The 16,501-nt window shown below is 38.5% G+C and overlaps 1 protein-coding gene across 6 annotated transcripts in view; it reads left to right on the top strand.

The window, feature by feature from the left end:
- Positions 1–16,501, top strand: part of PREX1 (phosphatidylinositol-3,4,5-trisphosphate dependent Rac exchange factor 1) — a 171,796-nt gene that overhangs the window by 112,721 nt on the left and 42,574 nt on the right. For all 6 annotated transcript variants that reach the window (XM_062589097.1, XM_062589099.1, XM_062589096.1 and 3 more), the window contains exons 10-14: positions 1,011–1,158; positions 5,329–5,429; positions 9,169–9,272; positions 9,984–10,033; positions 14,220–14,295. In XM_062589097.1, the coding sequence (XP_062445081.1) occupies positions 1,011–1,158; positions 5,329–5,429; positions 9,169–9,272; positions 9,984–10,033; positions 14,220–14,295 (479 nt within the window). The remainder of the gene's footprint in view (positions 1–1,010; positions 1,159–5,328; positions 5,430–9,168; positions 9,273–9,983; positions 10,034–14,219; positions 14,296–16,501) is intronic.

Here is a 16,501-nt window from a genome sequence, read left to right as displayed (position 1 = left end):
TCCAATCCCTAACTTGTATACATGCACTTATTGCCTAGAAAGGTTTTAGAGTAACATAGCCAGAAAGCAAAATGATTTGTTCTGGCTAGAAGAGGTAATGTATGCACAGCAGCAGATAGTTTTTTCTCATGTGCTGTCCTCTTAAACAATTTACTCTTTATTTCTAGAAAAGCACATTTTCCAGGATCTTTTCACAAATCTGAAGTGAAGAGTGCCAGAAAATGATGGTTTTGATGATCCTTATTGTAGCATAAACACCTATTCTTTTCAGATAATCATCCTGACTGTAGCAACTCTCAGCTAACATGGCCTGTGTGGAAGCTCATACAAGGTGGAGGTGAACATTTTTGTATATCCAATTATCTGTCATTTCTCAAGTCATTGAGTATCTCTTACATTAAGTGGATAATATGGTTATCAAATCTTTTTAGCCTAGAGGTATTGGTAAATAGGCTAATTAAGAAAGGAAGAGAAAATAACATTCCTGTCAACCTTTGATTTATTTGAGGATGTGAATTTGATTTCAGCAGTTCTGTATTTTTGGCTTCTAGTAATAGAATACTCAAAGTTATCTGCTCTGTCAAGCATTTAGCTGCCTTGCACAAGTCTTATGAAGGCAGTTATTTCAGGGTCAGAAGTGAAATTGCAACAGGAGTTCAGTTTCAAAAGGTATATATTTTATCTTTCTTTATTTGGAACTTATTTGTCCATGTTTTGTAGACCATTCTACTTTGTTTGATGTGATGGGACCATAAGTTTGGAGTTATTTTTTCTTGAGCTTGTAATTTTCACGGACAATGGAGGAGAAAAGTGGCAAACATCTTCGAGGTGCTAAATTCACCAGTGATAGTTTTGTGCTTAGATCAATAAGCAATCTGGTTTCCCTTTTATTTGAAAAATAAGTCATTTAATTTTTGTGTGTCTAGCACTGTATTTGGCTTCAGCTTTTGATTTTGAGCAAACACTATTCAATGTTACAGATCTGAACGAATTCCTGCATTGTATTCCAGGTTTGAAACTGGGAATGGAGAGGGATGCATACGTCATGATTGCAGAGAAAGGAGAGAAGCTGTACCAAATGATGATGAGCAAGAAGGTGAACCTTATCAGAGACAGGAGGAGAAAATTAAGTACTGTTCCCAAGTGCTTTCTTGGCAAGTAAGTGGCATTTGAATTGAAAAGGCCCTTTCATACCAACTAGAAGAATGGACTCTGGATTTTCTGGGGACAGCACTGTGAGGGCCAATCAAATGTGCTTTGGTGGAGCACACCAAATTAATCATTAATTTCTATTTCACACCACGCACAAGCTGTACAGTAACAGTTCATTCCTTTCTAGGGTAACTCATAGTAGCTGTTTCAAATCAGCAAAAGGAATAAGGAAAAAATACTCCCAAAAGCTATGTTGGTGGCATAACATGCCCCCTCTTTTGCATGCTAGCAGATGCTTTCCAGATGATGTTTAAGTCCAGCAGAGTTCTCAGTCTCAGGATTGATTTCCTGTTTTTTGCCAGTGCAACAGATACAATTGAAAGTGATCAGGAGACTCTGTATATTTGTTAGAAGTACAGGAATTTCTTTACTGGGTGGAAAAAACTCTTTCACTCAGGCTAGGCATTACAAAATAATTCTTCAGAATGACATGTATGACAAAAGACCCCATGGAGGGGCCAGATCATCATCACAGGAGACCTTCAAGAAGAGATTAGTAGTAGGGCTATTGTAGAGAAATGTCCTGTATGGCACACAGGGAGACACATAAGTTGACCTGAGAAGACTTTTCTGCTTCAGCTGTTTGTGATTGAAATGATTGGCTGTGGGAGGAAAAAAAGCCCTGAAAGGCAGATTGTTCATTCATTTCTCTTCCCTCCCTGCTTGTCTCTGTTGCATGCAGCATTCCTTGTGTGTACTGGGAGTGGAAACGATGCATTGCCTCTCTGCCTGACAGAAGGCATTCTGGAAGCATAAACTGGTGGTATTTCTGCTATAATAAGACCTCTTGGCTTTTGGAGATTTGGTTGCTTCCCCTTCCCAATTATTTTGCTGTATTCAAATGGAAATCTTTTAAGATCTGGTTTGGAGGCATGACCTAGTGTTTCCTGTTTTCCATGCAAAAAGAAGTACCAGATCAAAAGCTTATGTTTTTCCACTGCTGATATATACAAGTCCATTGTAGATTCCCTGATATTTTGCTTACTTCCAAGTCATACATGACATTTCCTGCTACTATTTTTTCTTTTAAAATATCTTTTTCATTACATGTTCTACAATCTTTCATGCTCATTGCCCTCCATTTCCTTGGCAACCACTTGACACTGCAATAGTGAGGACCTGACATGACTTTGCTTATGGATAACTGAACCTGGACTGAGATACTTAACCAATATCCGTATCTCTGAAAATAAAAAGCATTATTTATGCTATTGTGCTAGCCTTCTCCATAAAAAATAACTGCCAATATCTTTCCAGCAGTCCTGGTCTCCCAGTGCAAGTTAATCATTGCATTTCAATCAAGATTTGCAAACTTTTCAAATCTGACCTGCAGTTCCCTTAACAGTGCATTTCAGCTGTGACCTATTAATTTTTCAGATATTCCTGCCTAAGGGAGACACTAATAAGTCACTGATAAGTGTGCTGTGGTACATTTAGTGGGTTACTGGTGTATCCATCTGGGAGTAAAACGAGGGCCATAAAATGTTTTTTCTCTTGGCCTTTGGATATCTGATTCAATGATTCAAGAAAGAAAATGTAGCTGTAGAAAAAAAATCATGAACTACTTTGAAACACTTGGAAATACCACATAAGGCTGTCTATTGAATTTGACTTCAAAAATGACTAGTTAGACTCTTCAGGTGTACTCTTCAGGCATGTGATACAGTGTGATAGTGATACAGTGTGAAAGATGGGTATTGCTATATGTATATGATGTGTTTGCCATGCTTCTTTTCACCATTATAATAAATTGACTGAAAACTCTTGAACTGTTTTAGCTTGTAATAGTGAGTATCTACCAATCTTAGGAGACATTTCAAACATATCTTGTTATATTGCACAAACCTGGATAGGTTGATTTTCCCTCCATATTTCTTGAGTAGAAACCCGGCTGTTCTAATTCTTAATTTCAGAGCTAATAGCTGGGAGCATGGCAGCACTGAGAACTGAGGGTACTCTCAGTTATCCTGGAGAACTACATGGAACAAATACTAATGAAACAAGCTCTGCCACCCACTTTTTGATTCAATTTGGGCTGAGCAGAACTGAGTATTTGGTTTAGTTTCAATTTATGCCTAGCCAGAACTTTCTAAACACCTCTCTTCCTGCTTTGAGTGACTTGTATGAAGAAATGATTGGCTGTATGGATGAGAGGAGAACTGTGGATACCATTTATCTTCACTTTAGCAAGGCTTTTGACACAGTTTCTCATAGCCAAACTGGGGAGGTATGGACTGGATAGGTTGACTACAGGGTGGGTGAAAACTGGCTGGACTGTCAGGCTCAAAGGCTAGCAGTTGACAGTTCAAAGTCTGCTGGGCATCCAGTTACAGGTGGCCTTCCTCTTGAGCCAGCAGTGCTTAACATCAACAATGTGGACAGTGGGACAAAAAGCACTTCAGAAAACATGAGGATGGTACCTAACTGGGGGAGAGCGGTTGATGCATTGAAGACTGACTAGTTGGGTGGTAATTCTGCAGAAAAGCAGCTGAGTGTCCCAGTGGACAACAAGTTGAACATGAATCATCAGAGGGCCCTTGCAGTGATGAGGGCTAGGTGTGTAGTAGGCTTCCTTCGCAAGAGTGTAGCCAGGAGGTTGAGGAAAGTGATTATTTCCCTCTGGTCAGCCCTCGTGAAACTCTGTAGAATACTGCGTCAAGTTTTGGCCCAGTTTTAGTTAGTGTCTGCCCTATGACGAGAGACATGGGAATGGAAGATCAGTCTTACTTAGAGCCTATGTTTCAGCCTTAAAATGATTCTAAAAATTTGAAATTGCTGGGAAATTGAGAATGAGTTTTCCTTAGAAGATACCAAACCTGACTCATCACTACAGTACTCTGGTTTTAGGAGTTTTACAAAAATACTGTTTTCCGTGGGATTCCCTTGGCATAGTTGAATAGATTCTGCTGCTTTTTCTTTACTATGACAGTTACAGAGTAGCTTCTCAGTACACTGAAAGTGGTGGTGGTTGTTGTTGTTGTTCTAAAAGCAAAATACAAATGCTTAGATGAGTCATCTCTGATAAACATAGACTAAAAATACTGCATTCAGAGCCCACAACTGGAGGAATGGATGCTGGTTTTGATAAGCAGCAACCCTCTGCACATTGGCAAGTACCCAAGTGGTTTATTGAACTCAGATTTCCCGTATGTTGTTCTGCTTTCAAATATTCCTTTTGTTTTTTTCTATGAATTTAACACATTTCTAGGATAATCCTTAATTAACCTGGCAAACAAATCAGGTTCCCCTAGAGCTTTGACAGTGCTGCATTCTTCTGGCTTGTAATGTCCATTCTTCTCTACCTACTGTCTTGATGAGTAACATCCTACATGTCTAACCATTTTTGGCTTTTTTTTTCTGCCGTATGTGCAGCACCCTCTCTCACTAGAGAGAGGTTTTGTTTTGTGCTGCATGCGCAGACAGACTTAGCACCTTTGGCTCTAAACTGTAAGTATCATTTGTGTATCTGCCAAGCACCAGCTCCAGTAAATTACCTTAAATTAACCTGTCGGTGGGGCTTGCACTGTTCTGTACTTGAATTCAGTGAGTCTGAATCTTCTATCATAAGTTCTAGTGTGATTCTATTAAAGCCAATGCAATTATACCACGAAGGAAAAAAAATCAGACTGAGTGAAGGAAGACAAACATATGTAATTAATTCAGACCATGGACATTGCTTGGAGGGATAGTTTGGCTAGAAGTAGCTATTTCCTTTCATGTGCAACTTGTTGTTTGCAAGGACATCAGTTCATCTTACTTTCCTGCTCCCCTTTAGATATCTGGATGGCTTATTAAAATAGGTGTCTGCAGCACCTTTGTAGATCCAGCTAAGCCTTCTTTCCCTTCACATGTCAGTTAATTATGATGAACTAAAAGAAATAGTGGGAAAAGTTCCAGATACGAGACTTGATTCTTCTGTGGAGTGTTTCCTCCAGAAGTGTACGTTATATTCCTCCAGAATGTATCCACCTAGAAGAGGTGTCATAATTTACATCAGTTTTTGCACTTTATTCAAGCAGAGAATCACCTGTTGGTGACTGACAACTTGCAGAGGCATGTATCTGCTTACCTTCAGGGAGAGAAAGCTAATTGCTTCTGTTCTGCTTCCTTTTGCAGTGAGTTTGTATCATGGCTCACAGAGATTGGAGAGATAAGCAAACCAGAGGAAGGGGTCAACCTAGGACAGGCGCTACTGGAAAATGGAATTATTCATCATGGTGAGTGCTTCATGTCATGAAGAGATGCCAGATTTCAGTAATGCTCTGGAAATAAGGGTGGAAAGGTGACTGCAGCTGTTCACATGATGTTCAAATGCTTTTCTCTACCATACCCATCAGATCTTCAAAGTATTTGATGACTTTGGTATTAATGGGAATGGGCATATTTATGTCATGAGAAGGGGATTTACTGGGTATTCTGGAGGCATTTATGCCTGCAGGAGCTGGATTTCTGTGCAACAGCTGCACACAGGCAGGTGTACATTCATTTGCACTTTGTATGTTAGAAAATCTTGTGATCAGTAAATATAGCTTTCCATATGAAACATAGCAATGAAGAGGATAGTTGAGCAGTGCTGTTTTAGAATGGGGCATAGGTATGAACAGAGTGAGGAGCTCCAGGTGCTGGATCATTCTTTCTAGTGAGATTATTCATTATAAAGAAAAGAGATGATGGAGAATTTGTTACAAGATTTGTTCTTTCCAGATCATTTTGCAAGAGTGTCTCTTGAAAACAGTAATGTATTTATTCATCAAACTGAACAGATGACCTTGAAGTCTTCTGATGGATATTTTAGAAGCATAGGATAGTGCACGCAAGTGTTGCGTGAGCAAAGCAGCACAGGATGCCTGTTTGAAAATCTTCCATGCTACCTGCATTTCTGCTAAAAAACAGGATTTTCTGTACTTTAAATCTAGGCTTCTCCTGAGGTTTCCTGTTATTTTCACATTTCACAATGCAGAAAGAGCAGTACAATCATATTCCATTTAAACAGCAAATGCCTTAATTTCAACTTTCAGGTGAGTTTAGCTGCAAAATGCACATCAAAGGAATAAGCCTTATGAGTCTTAAATCACCAGTGATCTACATTTCCTTACAGTCTCTTGGAAACTGATTTAAATAGAGGAACCATTTAATTAGGCTAGTATTGCTTTAATCTTTTGGCATCACAGCTCCACAGACTTGTCTTTCATGTGATAATAGCTCTGTTAAGGAGTACTGTCTGTTATCTGTGCTTAACTAAAACACAGAGAAATCACTCGTGCTGCTAATATTAGCAGCTCCATAATCCTTCATGTACATATATTTCCACCCCCAAGTACCAAGACATACTCTCAGGCACATTCAGACTTCGAAGTGCCAGAAACTGGAAAGAACTTGGTGCTTACTTAAGTAACAAAATAAGAGTCCAGTTTTGCAAAAGTGTATAGGGAAAAGCATGTTATGTCACATTAATGTCAGACTGTATGTGTCATGTCAAATACATTGAACTGTGTGAGTAGTTGGCCTTTACTGTGGCTTTGGAGAACCTAAACATTATGGCCACCTTTGCACAAAGAATGCTCTTTTTGCGTTCACACCCTTACTTAGGCCTGTATTTTGAATGTGTGCACTTGCACTGTCAATGCATAAAGCTCTTCTGAGAGTTGTTATTCCATCATGACTCTTTACCCTGCCATAACACCATACTCTGACCATGTCATCAGTACCCCTTTTCTCCAAATACAAATTTACAGTTCAAATAGTCATGCCCATCCAAACACCCTGAGCAAGATACATGTCATTTGGTTTTAATGTTATATTTACTTAGAGCTCCTGATGTCACTGTCTCCAATGATAGTTATTGCTAGATATCAGGATGTATTTGCAACTCTGCATTTAGTTAAGGAAATATCCCTTGAAACTTTGGTAAGTCATAAGACAGGAATGTCTCATTCTGTGTGTCCTAATGTAGCAAGACCAGTAAAACCAGTGCACCATAATGAAGCCCTTACCCCTACTCTGCATTAGGCAATATATTTTATCTTTTGTTTTCACTTGGCATAACATTTCTGTCAGGTGAAAACTGCTGATCTGTCAGCCTGCTTGAGGAGCAGGGCCAAAGAAGATTGCTCAGTGACAGAGTGCTGAGCTCTGTCCATTTTATCACTCCATTTCCTCTGTGCCTCCTTTAATTCCTCCTTTAATTTGTTTCTTTTATCTGGAACTACTGATATGTAAGTCCTGGTACCTGTCAGAGCAGAAGTGATCAGAACCTGATCTGCTATGTGCCAGACACAGAAGACCAAAAGGTACTTTCTGCAGACCGGGTTCTCAACTGGATTTAGAAATACAAAATCCTGTGCAGGCAGACTCTCAAAGATGTCAGTAGCCAACACAGATTACAAATTCCACCATATATAAGAGGATATACACCTAATCCTGCACACTTTCTTTTATTATCTGAAATTTAGGAAAATATAATGAAGATTCCTCCTGCTTTTGGTGATAATATTTACAGATCAGAGTGTCCTATGAAATGAAGACAAGTGTTCACAATTTCTAGTCTCTGCCTTCTAAGCAATTGTCCTGGCTTCTCTGTGAGGGGAATACTAAATGTTCAGCCAGTGCAACCAGTTGTCTCAAGTTAGTCAAATTCAAGCTAAGATGCATCTTAAATAGGGGAATCCATATTTTGTGTTACTTCATCAAATGCTCTGCCTATACCATGAAAGACTGCATCCAAAATGTTTGAGGGTGCTCCACCACAGAGGCCTGGTTATTTTGTTCTGTTGGCAAGGCAGAGAGGATTACAATGATGAAGCTACCCTGCTTCATCCACTGTCTGCTTTGGCTGCTGTTCTCCAGATGCCTTTCTCCTTTGTCTCTCTACATAGTCGTAAACTGGTCTCCATTAAATTAATCAGTGGACAATGTCATTTCTATGCTAGCTATTATAATATCTGAAAGACACATTGCTTAAAGTAAGACAATGCTTACTTCAAATTTGAACACTCATTGGCACCTATCAGTTAAATCACCACTTGTTTAATAATCTGTGAAACAAATGATATCTACCAATTAGTAGTTTATTACCTTCAGTATGAGGGTTTCCCTCCTACATATTCTCTTAAAACTTGAACAGAGACAGGATAAACTTGTATGTAATTGCATATGGACTTGAATTCATATCCAGTTTCATATAGATTTATCCAATGGGCCAAAACATCAGAAGAGGGTTGAAGTCCATATGCAACTCTTTTCTGATTTGGGCCAATGTCCCTTTTAAAGCTGTTGGTTATCACACTGAAGCATCTTTTGTGTGCCTGCCTTTAAAGCCTATTAGTATATAGCATTATTCAGTAAGATTTTGAATGTACTGCTGTAAAGCAGCTACTCTGACAAAAAAGCAGTCTCTTGAAAATACTGTTTAATTTTCAGAAGGAATTCAACATTAAATACAAAAAGTTCTGGTAGAAGTATACCACTAAGAGCTGCAGTTCATCCCACTGCAATGCTCTGTGCTTATGGAATTGCAGATCTGTAGGCAGCTGCAAAATGGCACTAGTGCCAAAAAAATTGATGTGGGTTTTGGAGGCATTTGATTCAAAACACATTGGAAAAAGTCAGAAGATCCTGATTACCTTCACTAGCGCTGCTTCCAAAGATGTAAATAAACTGAATCTAGTGTAAAAGGAAGAAATGTCAGTGTTCATTGGAGATGTACTATTCAGAAAACTGTTTTTGTTGGTGGAGCTATTCATATATATATATGTACATATACATATACACACACATATATATATATATGCAGCTATGCATATACGTGCACAACAAGGGGAAGTTTGAAAAGCTGAATCCTTTCTTCAGAAATCAGCTAATCTTTAGGTATAGAAATGTATATGGCCAAGTGCATGGCCTCTGAAGAATATGCCAGGGAAAAAAAGACTAATTTTAGTTACTGTACCAATGTTTTAGTTTCAGATAAGCACCAGTTTAAGAACGAGCAGGTGATGTACAGATTTCGCTATGATGATGGAACCTACAAGCCAAGAAGTGAATTGGAAGACATCATGTCCAAGGTCTGTGTTATGAGTCTTAGCTGGAGCCTAACAATTTGCATAATAACCATGAAAAGAGTTTGCTCTACCTCTGAATGTCAGTGACCTGTTGTATAGGAGATACCTACTGCTTTTTAGTTTTGTTATATTAAGCTATTCATCCTAATGCCATTGGAGATGCTCGCTGTAGGGAGAAGTTGAGCTTAGCAATAAATATTAATGCACTTGTGAGTGCACCCAGGGTTTCTGATTACAATCCTAATATAGTACCGAAAGGTTTAAAAAAAGATAATTGGCCATAACACAGTGTGTCTGTTGAAGATCTGGTCATGATAGTTTAAGGAGATAGTAAAGATCAATATTTAACTACAGTTCATCATAAATACATTTGTCAAATGAGTTCTGTTGATCCCATATCTGTGCATATACTGTTTAATAAATTGGACTTCTCCTTATGCACATCAGTTCATAGCTGATTGTTCAGAGGAAGGATTAATAGAGAAAATGTTGGATGGGAAGAGATTAAAGATTAAAAAAAGAGATTTTTCAATTTCTAGAGATAGGGAAAGAGGAAAGAATGTTTGACAAAGAGGGGTAAGAGTTTAGTAAAACAGCTAATTGGTAGATAATTCTGGACACATCAGTGTCCAGGTTTTGCTAACTTCAGCTAGTCAACACCTTCTTTTTTTTTGAAGAGAAAGCTGATAATACCATGTATCTTTCCTTCTTCAGGGTGTGAGGCTTTACTGTCGACTACACTGTCTATATACTCCAGTGGTAAAGTAAGTTCATCTTCATGATCCTCTTGTGTACACTATCTGTTAAAGACATGTTAGCCTGTTACTATTGAAATCTTTCTTCTTTCTCCCTAAAACCTGTCATAAACATTTTTTTGGTTCTTTTATTACTCTATCTCCACTGTTTGAATCTGTAGTTGTACTACTGCTGGAGGATGCTGGAACTGTATCCTGGGAGTGTGAAAGGCTAGTTGCATGGTCTTTCTGGAGTTTGCTTCCTCTGTCAGTCCACAAGAGCTGTTAGCGTGGCACAAGCTTGTTTGTTTATTCTGACATCTTCTATGAGTAAAGTGAATGCAGTTAATAACTACAGACTCAGGACAGATTGTATAGAGCAATTGTAGCAGCTGTATTATTTGGGCTATGGAAGATGCAGGCAAATACTAAAGGGATGTAGACAGTTGTTAAAGTGATGTAAACAGATGCCAATGTGATGCTAGGATTCTTTCATTCAAAGAACTCTTAAATGAACAAAACCCAACCTGAAGTGGAACACAACCTAAAGCTATAATTTGAATATTCAAAACCTTGAATATTTTGGATGGACTCTTCAGAACTTGGCTCTGCATAAATAGATGTTAAAGAATAGAGATAATCTGCAGGCACAAGGTAACTATTTTCCCAGACCCCAGGAGATGATTTTCAGATTGCCTTGCTGTGATATCAGAGGAATATTTCTGGCCTGTGACAGAAACCAGCCTGTACTACATGGACGTTCTGTTTAGCTACCCTTGATTGAGAACTGAGCATTTTCATTCAGCAGAGCTTAATTTTAACATACAGAAAAACCGGTAATGAAGAGAAAACCTCAGGTGAGCATGGTTAGAGTCCCAAATTCAACAAAGTTGACCTCTTGTGCAATCTCTGAGTTGTTTGTTTTTTTGTTTTTATTTATGATTTTGGTTTGGTTTGGTTTTTTTGGCCATTCTACAGTAGTGTAGATCTCAGACCAAAGGGTAAGAAGAGAGCAGAAGAGGGCGATGCAGCCCAAGGTAGGCAAAATAGTGATGTATATGCATGTGTATTTTCACATGTGCATTTCATCTTTTAAGAGAGCAGTTGACATGCAAAGTAGGAATAATTGTAAATGAAGCTGAAAAAATGTCTCAGACCTCAGGGTACCTGCAGACTGTGAGGAATGTAGACTTGTGCTTTAGGGATTGGCAAGGAGAAAATGACTACAACAAGCCTGTCTTGTGGTATTTTATCAAAGTGCTGTTTTTGTAATAGGAAGATTCTCCAGCTGAGATTCTATGTCAGGATTTATCTTTGCTAATGACAGCATGAAAGCATGAATCTAAGCTGTGTATGATCAATGAAAAATTGCAAACTCTCAAAGTTTTAGTATCTTTCTGGATAGACTTATATTTTAAGTATGTTCAGGCTTTTCTGGCCATTGGCTTTCCTACTTGCCCTTCCTTCTATTTCTCTGTGAGAGAGCTGAATCTCCCAGGCTTTCATCCTTTCATGTCTTCTCAACATGTCTTCTTGCCTTTGACAAGCCTAACGTGTTTCAGGAGCCAGATTTTAGATGACTGTCTGTGTTCTGCTCTGTGGACCATAACTTTGTTTGGCATCTTGTTGATCTCAGCAAAACATACTAGCAAGGTCAATAAAACCTACTTTTCATGGTGCAACTTCTCTTCCAAAAAGCAGGAAAACTACTTCAAGTACCTAGTGTATGTACCAATAGGATCTAGAAGAATCCTAAAGTACACGAGTTGCTTATGTTGTTTACATCCTTGGAACAAAACCTTGCTTGGTTCTCTTCCCTGGAAACTTTGGAGTTTCTGTGTGGCAGCTGCTTTTAAAATTTTCTTTAAATAGACCATGGTATTTATGTAGGTTGAGGACAGTATGATGTACTCCCTGGCACCCAGCAACAAAGTGTTACTTTGGAGAATGATACATAAAAAGTAAAATGTATAGAATAGTGTTGGTTCTGAATATGTCTCTCATCTACTTCAGGTGGAAGTTGTGAGGGTGGAAGAACTTGCTCTCCACACACATGTGTAATGGACAATACTTCAGTATGTAGATGATCTGGAGCATATGAAGAACATCATTTTCCTTTAATCTGTGTGAGGCAGTGAGGTTCTGCGCGAAGTTCAAGGATTCTCACATCCATATTTGACTATTCACCAGTAGCTCATGGACCTGGATAACAGTTTATGCTGCTCCACTCTTGTTAGGAATAGATTGAAATGGGGGAAAAGTCAGTGAGTTAATTTTGAAATATTCATCCTGACAAGCATTTAAGTATAAGCAATGAAAGACTGGGCCTTGGACCAAGATCCTAATGCCAGTGAAATATTAGCTTATTCAAAGCTCTAACTCTATGTCAGCATCCCTAATAAATGCTGGGAGCAGCTTCTCAGAATCTGGAAACCCCTACTCATTAGTACTCAATATTTTAATACCTTCCTTCATTGTTCTGACATTTCAAAAACACATTTTCTCAAGATAAGAGTGTGTGAGGGAAAACTGCACAGTGAATGCCCACAGTTTTGTGCTGGGCTTAGCACATTACTGAAAGACAAGCCAAAAAATGTGTGTAAGCACTGTGAAGAAAGCTTTTGTTCTGAGGATACATATTTCTGGAAATGCTGTCATGATTTTTTTCAAGTTCTGGAAATCCTGCTTCCCTTTCTAATTTCTCACACTATGAGTTAGGCAAACACACAGACATTTCTCCTGCACTTATTTATAAAAGCCAGTCACAACATATTTGTATTTGTAGATGATCAGTGAAGGAAAACATGGGTTGGATGAATTTTAGATGGTTGTTTGATTTTAGATTTTTAGAAAAAGGGGGAATATCAAATGCTGTGGTGCTAATGAAAGAGGCTGATACGGCAGAACCAAATACTAAAATCATCTCTTGAGCCACAAAACAGATACATCCAGACTGTAAAATAGTTACGGGGGCTGTGAAAGTGTCCCTCCACAGTCGTGCCAGTGGACCTTAAGCTTGAAATGGTGGACCGTGTCCAGGGGTGAGAGAGGAATTAATTCTCTGTTGCCCATTCAGTATTTGACCTCTCAACTAAAACTCTCAACAAGAGGGAGCCAATTAATGCAAATTAATTGTGGTAATACCTTTTGTGATGTGGAACTAGGAATTGGATCAAAACCACCCAACTTCCTTCACACGGGCCAATGAACAGCCTTAAAATTGAAAGATCTTTCATACACTCATGAGCTGTATTAAATCCAGTGACCTGGAGGTGAAGGATGTTCAAGCCAGTGTCCTGAGCCACGTAATCCTCTTACGTTAAAGAATTTTGATACAAGCATATTTGATAAGAGACTAAAAGCATCAACTACCTTCATATGCTGAGAAGAGGAATGGAAGAAACCTGCAAAATGCAGCAAGTTACAACAAGGTTTCTTTTCCTGATTTCAGTAACAGTGCTGCTCTCAGCAAGGGCTGAGTGAGAGCTGGTGCAAGTTATGGTACCAGATCTAAATGCCAACGTAAAAGAACACTATGCTCTATTTGTATATCTGTGATATCCTGCTGAAGGAAGTAAAATATGAACAGGTGCAAAGAACTGGGAGAGCCAGCATAGGCCAAAAGGTGCTTGATTTAGCGAGGCTGACAAAAAGAGGGCAAAGAGGCAGTATGTCTGTGAGTACATTGAAAGGTAAACGTTAGAGAACTATTTAAGTTAATGATTGTGGCTGGCTGTGAGCCAGAATATGTAAATCAGACATGAAAGCGTGAATGCAACCTAAAGATGACTTTCAGCCAGAAGAATGAGGTTTCCAAAGGAGTCATGGTGGCAGCAAACTAACCCAAGTTCAAGAAGCTCAATGCAATTGTGAAAAGAATGTACCATTTTCTTAGTGATCTTTTGCTCATTGAAGATGGCCTGAAAGCATGTCCAGAGAAATTTGAAATAATACTTATCTGTATTGATCTGGAATTTATTTCTAATTCAAGTTGTTAGAAAAGTTTAAAAACAGTAATTTCTTCTAGAGATACAGAATATCTGTTTCCTGTTCTTTATTTATTTGTAGCTAGAAGTCTCAGGTTTTTTCCATCTATAATTCTTCTTTTATCCTCAACTTCCCACTAGCAGGTCACCAGAGTATATTTAGGTTTAGCGTCTGAAAGAAATATTTACCTTTCTGTGCTGATGTTTCCTGAATTCTCTTTCTTATTTAGAGACCGTGACTACCATCTAAAGACCTACAAATCAGTAATCCCTGCCAGTAAGCTGGTGGATTGGCTCATTGTACAGGTAAGCAAATATTAAAATGATGCTGCTCTTGACAGATAGCTTAATTTTTCAGTTCCATTTAAAAGTAAATACATATTTAGTTAGTACGACATAATTAAATATATTCAGATTCTTCAAACTTACACTCATGTTTTCTGTTATTCTTCATTTGGTGAAAACTCAGAATTTGGCAGCGTAAAAAATAAAACTGCATTAGCCAAAGGAATGATGAACTGAATGTCCTCAGAGATCTTTTCCATTCCTATTTCCTGTGATTTTTGTGAAGACACTCAAAGCAATGTCTCACTTAATCTAGGATATACAGTACAATTTCACTAAAGAATTAACTTAGAGTTTTATACCACTGCACTGTTATCCTGAAATTGGAGCTGCCCTGTATTTACCTGGTAATTATGGAGAAGTGAATGTAGCTTGGGGAATTTAAAATCTAGCTTTGATAGTCTTAAGCAATCTAACATTTTGTTTTCATCTTAAATGATGGTCTGGCTTGCAATCACATTAAGCCCATGCGTACTGCCTGAATGATGTGAAGGGAGGCTAGTCTGAACGCGAATCAGGCCCTGGCAGCCAGAAATGTTGTCTTTCAGAAATGTTTCCTGCAATTGCATTTGACGTCTTTCTACATTAATAAATTAGATAATATTTAAGGCACTCTGTGCTAAACAGCTGAATGAGAATGGAGTAGTCAATTGCTTTCTTATTAAGAGTATAGAGAAGGGCAAACATATTGGCGCTGAGATTTTCATATCTGTTACATGTGATTTAATAGGGTCCTATTTGTGGAAACCTGAGATAAAAAAAAAAAAAAAAAAAAAAGAAAAGTCTCCTTGGCCAAAAAGGAGAGATGTAATCAGGCTAATCTGGCCATTATAATAGTTAAACACAGTGCTGTAGGCAGTAGCAAGACTCAGATGGCAAAGTAAAAGATCAGTTCCAGATCTGGAAAAAGCTGGGTCATTTCCTTCCCTATTCATTCTGGTACATTAATCCAGCCTTTGGTTTTGCTGTTCACTGAACTTTACATTAGGATTGAACCAGATTGTCCTAAAGCCAGAAATGGAGATATAGGAGAATATGCCCTTTATTTCTTGTATGCATATATGGATATACGTACGTACAGATGCAAAGACAAGGGAAGATGCTTCTGTGCTTAGTTAAAGGGGAACATTGTTAAATATTCAGATTACTGTCTAGGACTCAGACGAATGCCTGTGTACGTGGCTGAATCAATTCTTGCTCGTAAATCCTTGCAAGTAGTAATTTGCATGGAGAGTGCTTGTTCTGGCTATACTATCAGCAGATTTTAGTGGGAGCTGTTGAATGCTCAGCTTTTTGCAAAGCAGTGCATTTTTTTTAAACTGCTCAAATATCAACTTGTCAGTTCAAATTTAGGCATCTATTTTTGAATATTTTGGTGATGGTTGGTGTCTGATTTGATAACTACACAAGCTACTGAAAAATGCCGGGATATATTCTTTTCTGCTTCTGACAACTGATACGCATCATGATTTTCATTTGGAAATGGTGCCTAAAAAGTGAGGACTATTGTTTCTGTTAGATTTAATGACACAAGGATGACTATTTTGAAGGAGGGTGTCTCTGATTTCTGTTTGCAATTTAGAATATAAATGCCACAGGGAGCCTTCCCTAATAAGAAAGCTGTTTTTCATTTCCTTGACCTTTAAAAATATTCATAAGACTGAATAGTGGAGAAAATTAGGGACTTTTGTTATTCAAAGAAATGATGTTAACTGTGTTTCATACCCTGATTTTCCAACCTGAGAATTGCTACATATTATGCCTCTCTCAAGAGATAAGTTAGGTGCTAACTGAGGCTTAATATTGTGTACATTTGGTTAAATTCAAATGTGATACATGTTCTTACCTCCTGTGGGTTGCACGTGCTCAGAGTCTGGGACGGGGCAGGCGTTCAGAGCGCTGCTACCAGATGTGCAGTGGGCCTGTGGCTCGGCAGACGTCAGGGCACCGCAGGAGCTGAGCATCGCTGCCTGTCAGGCTTATCAACGTGTCCTGCGACATACTAGCACAGCGTATTCGCTACTAGGGAGTTTTCGCATGTGAGAGAGGATGGTAAAGGGCCTTCCTAATGACTGGGAGATTTAATGCTGAGCTTGATTTTTTTTTTTTTTTTTGTATTGGGAAGAACTGCTACATAACATTTAGAAGTACATACAGTGTACCTGAT

Source organism: Rhea pennata, chromosome 16 (assembly GCF_028389875.1).
Source record: "Rhea pennata isolate bPtePen1 chromosome 16, bPtePen1.pri, whole genome shotgun sequence".
NCBI lineage: Eukaryota > Metazoa > Chordata > Aves > Rheiformes > Rheidae > Rhea > Rhea pennata.
The sequence above is the reverse complement of the archived record's forward strand: the minus strand, read 5'-3'. Positions and strand labels throughout refer to the sequence as shown.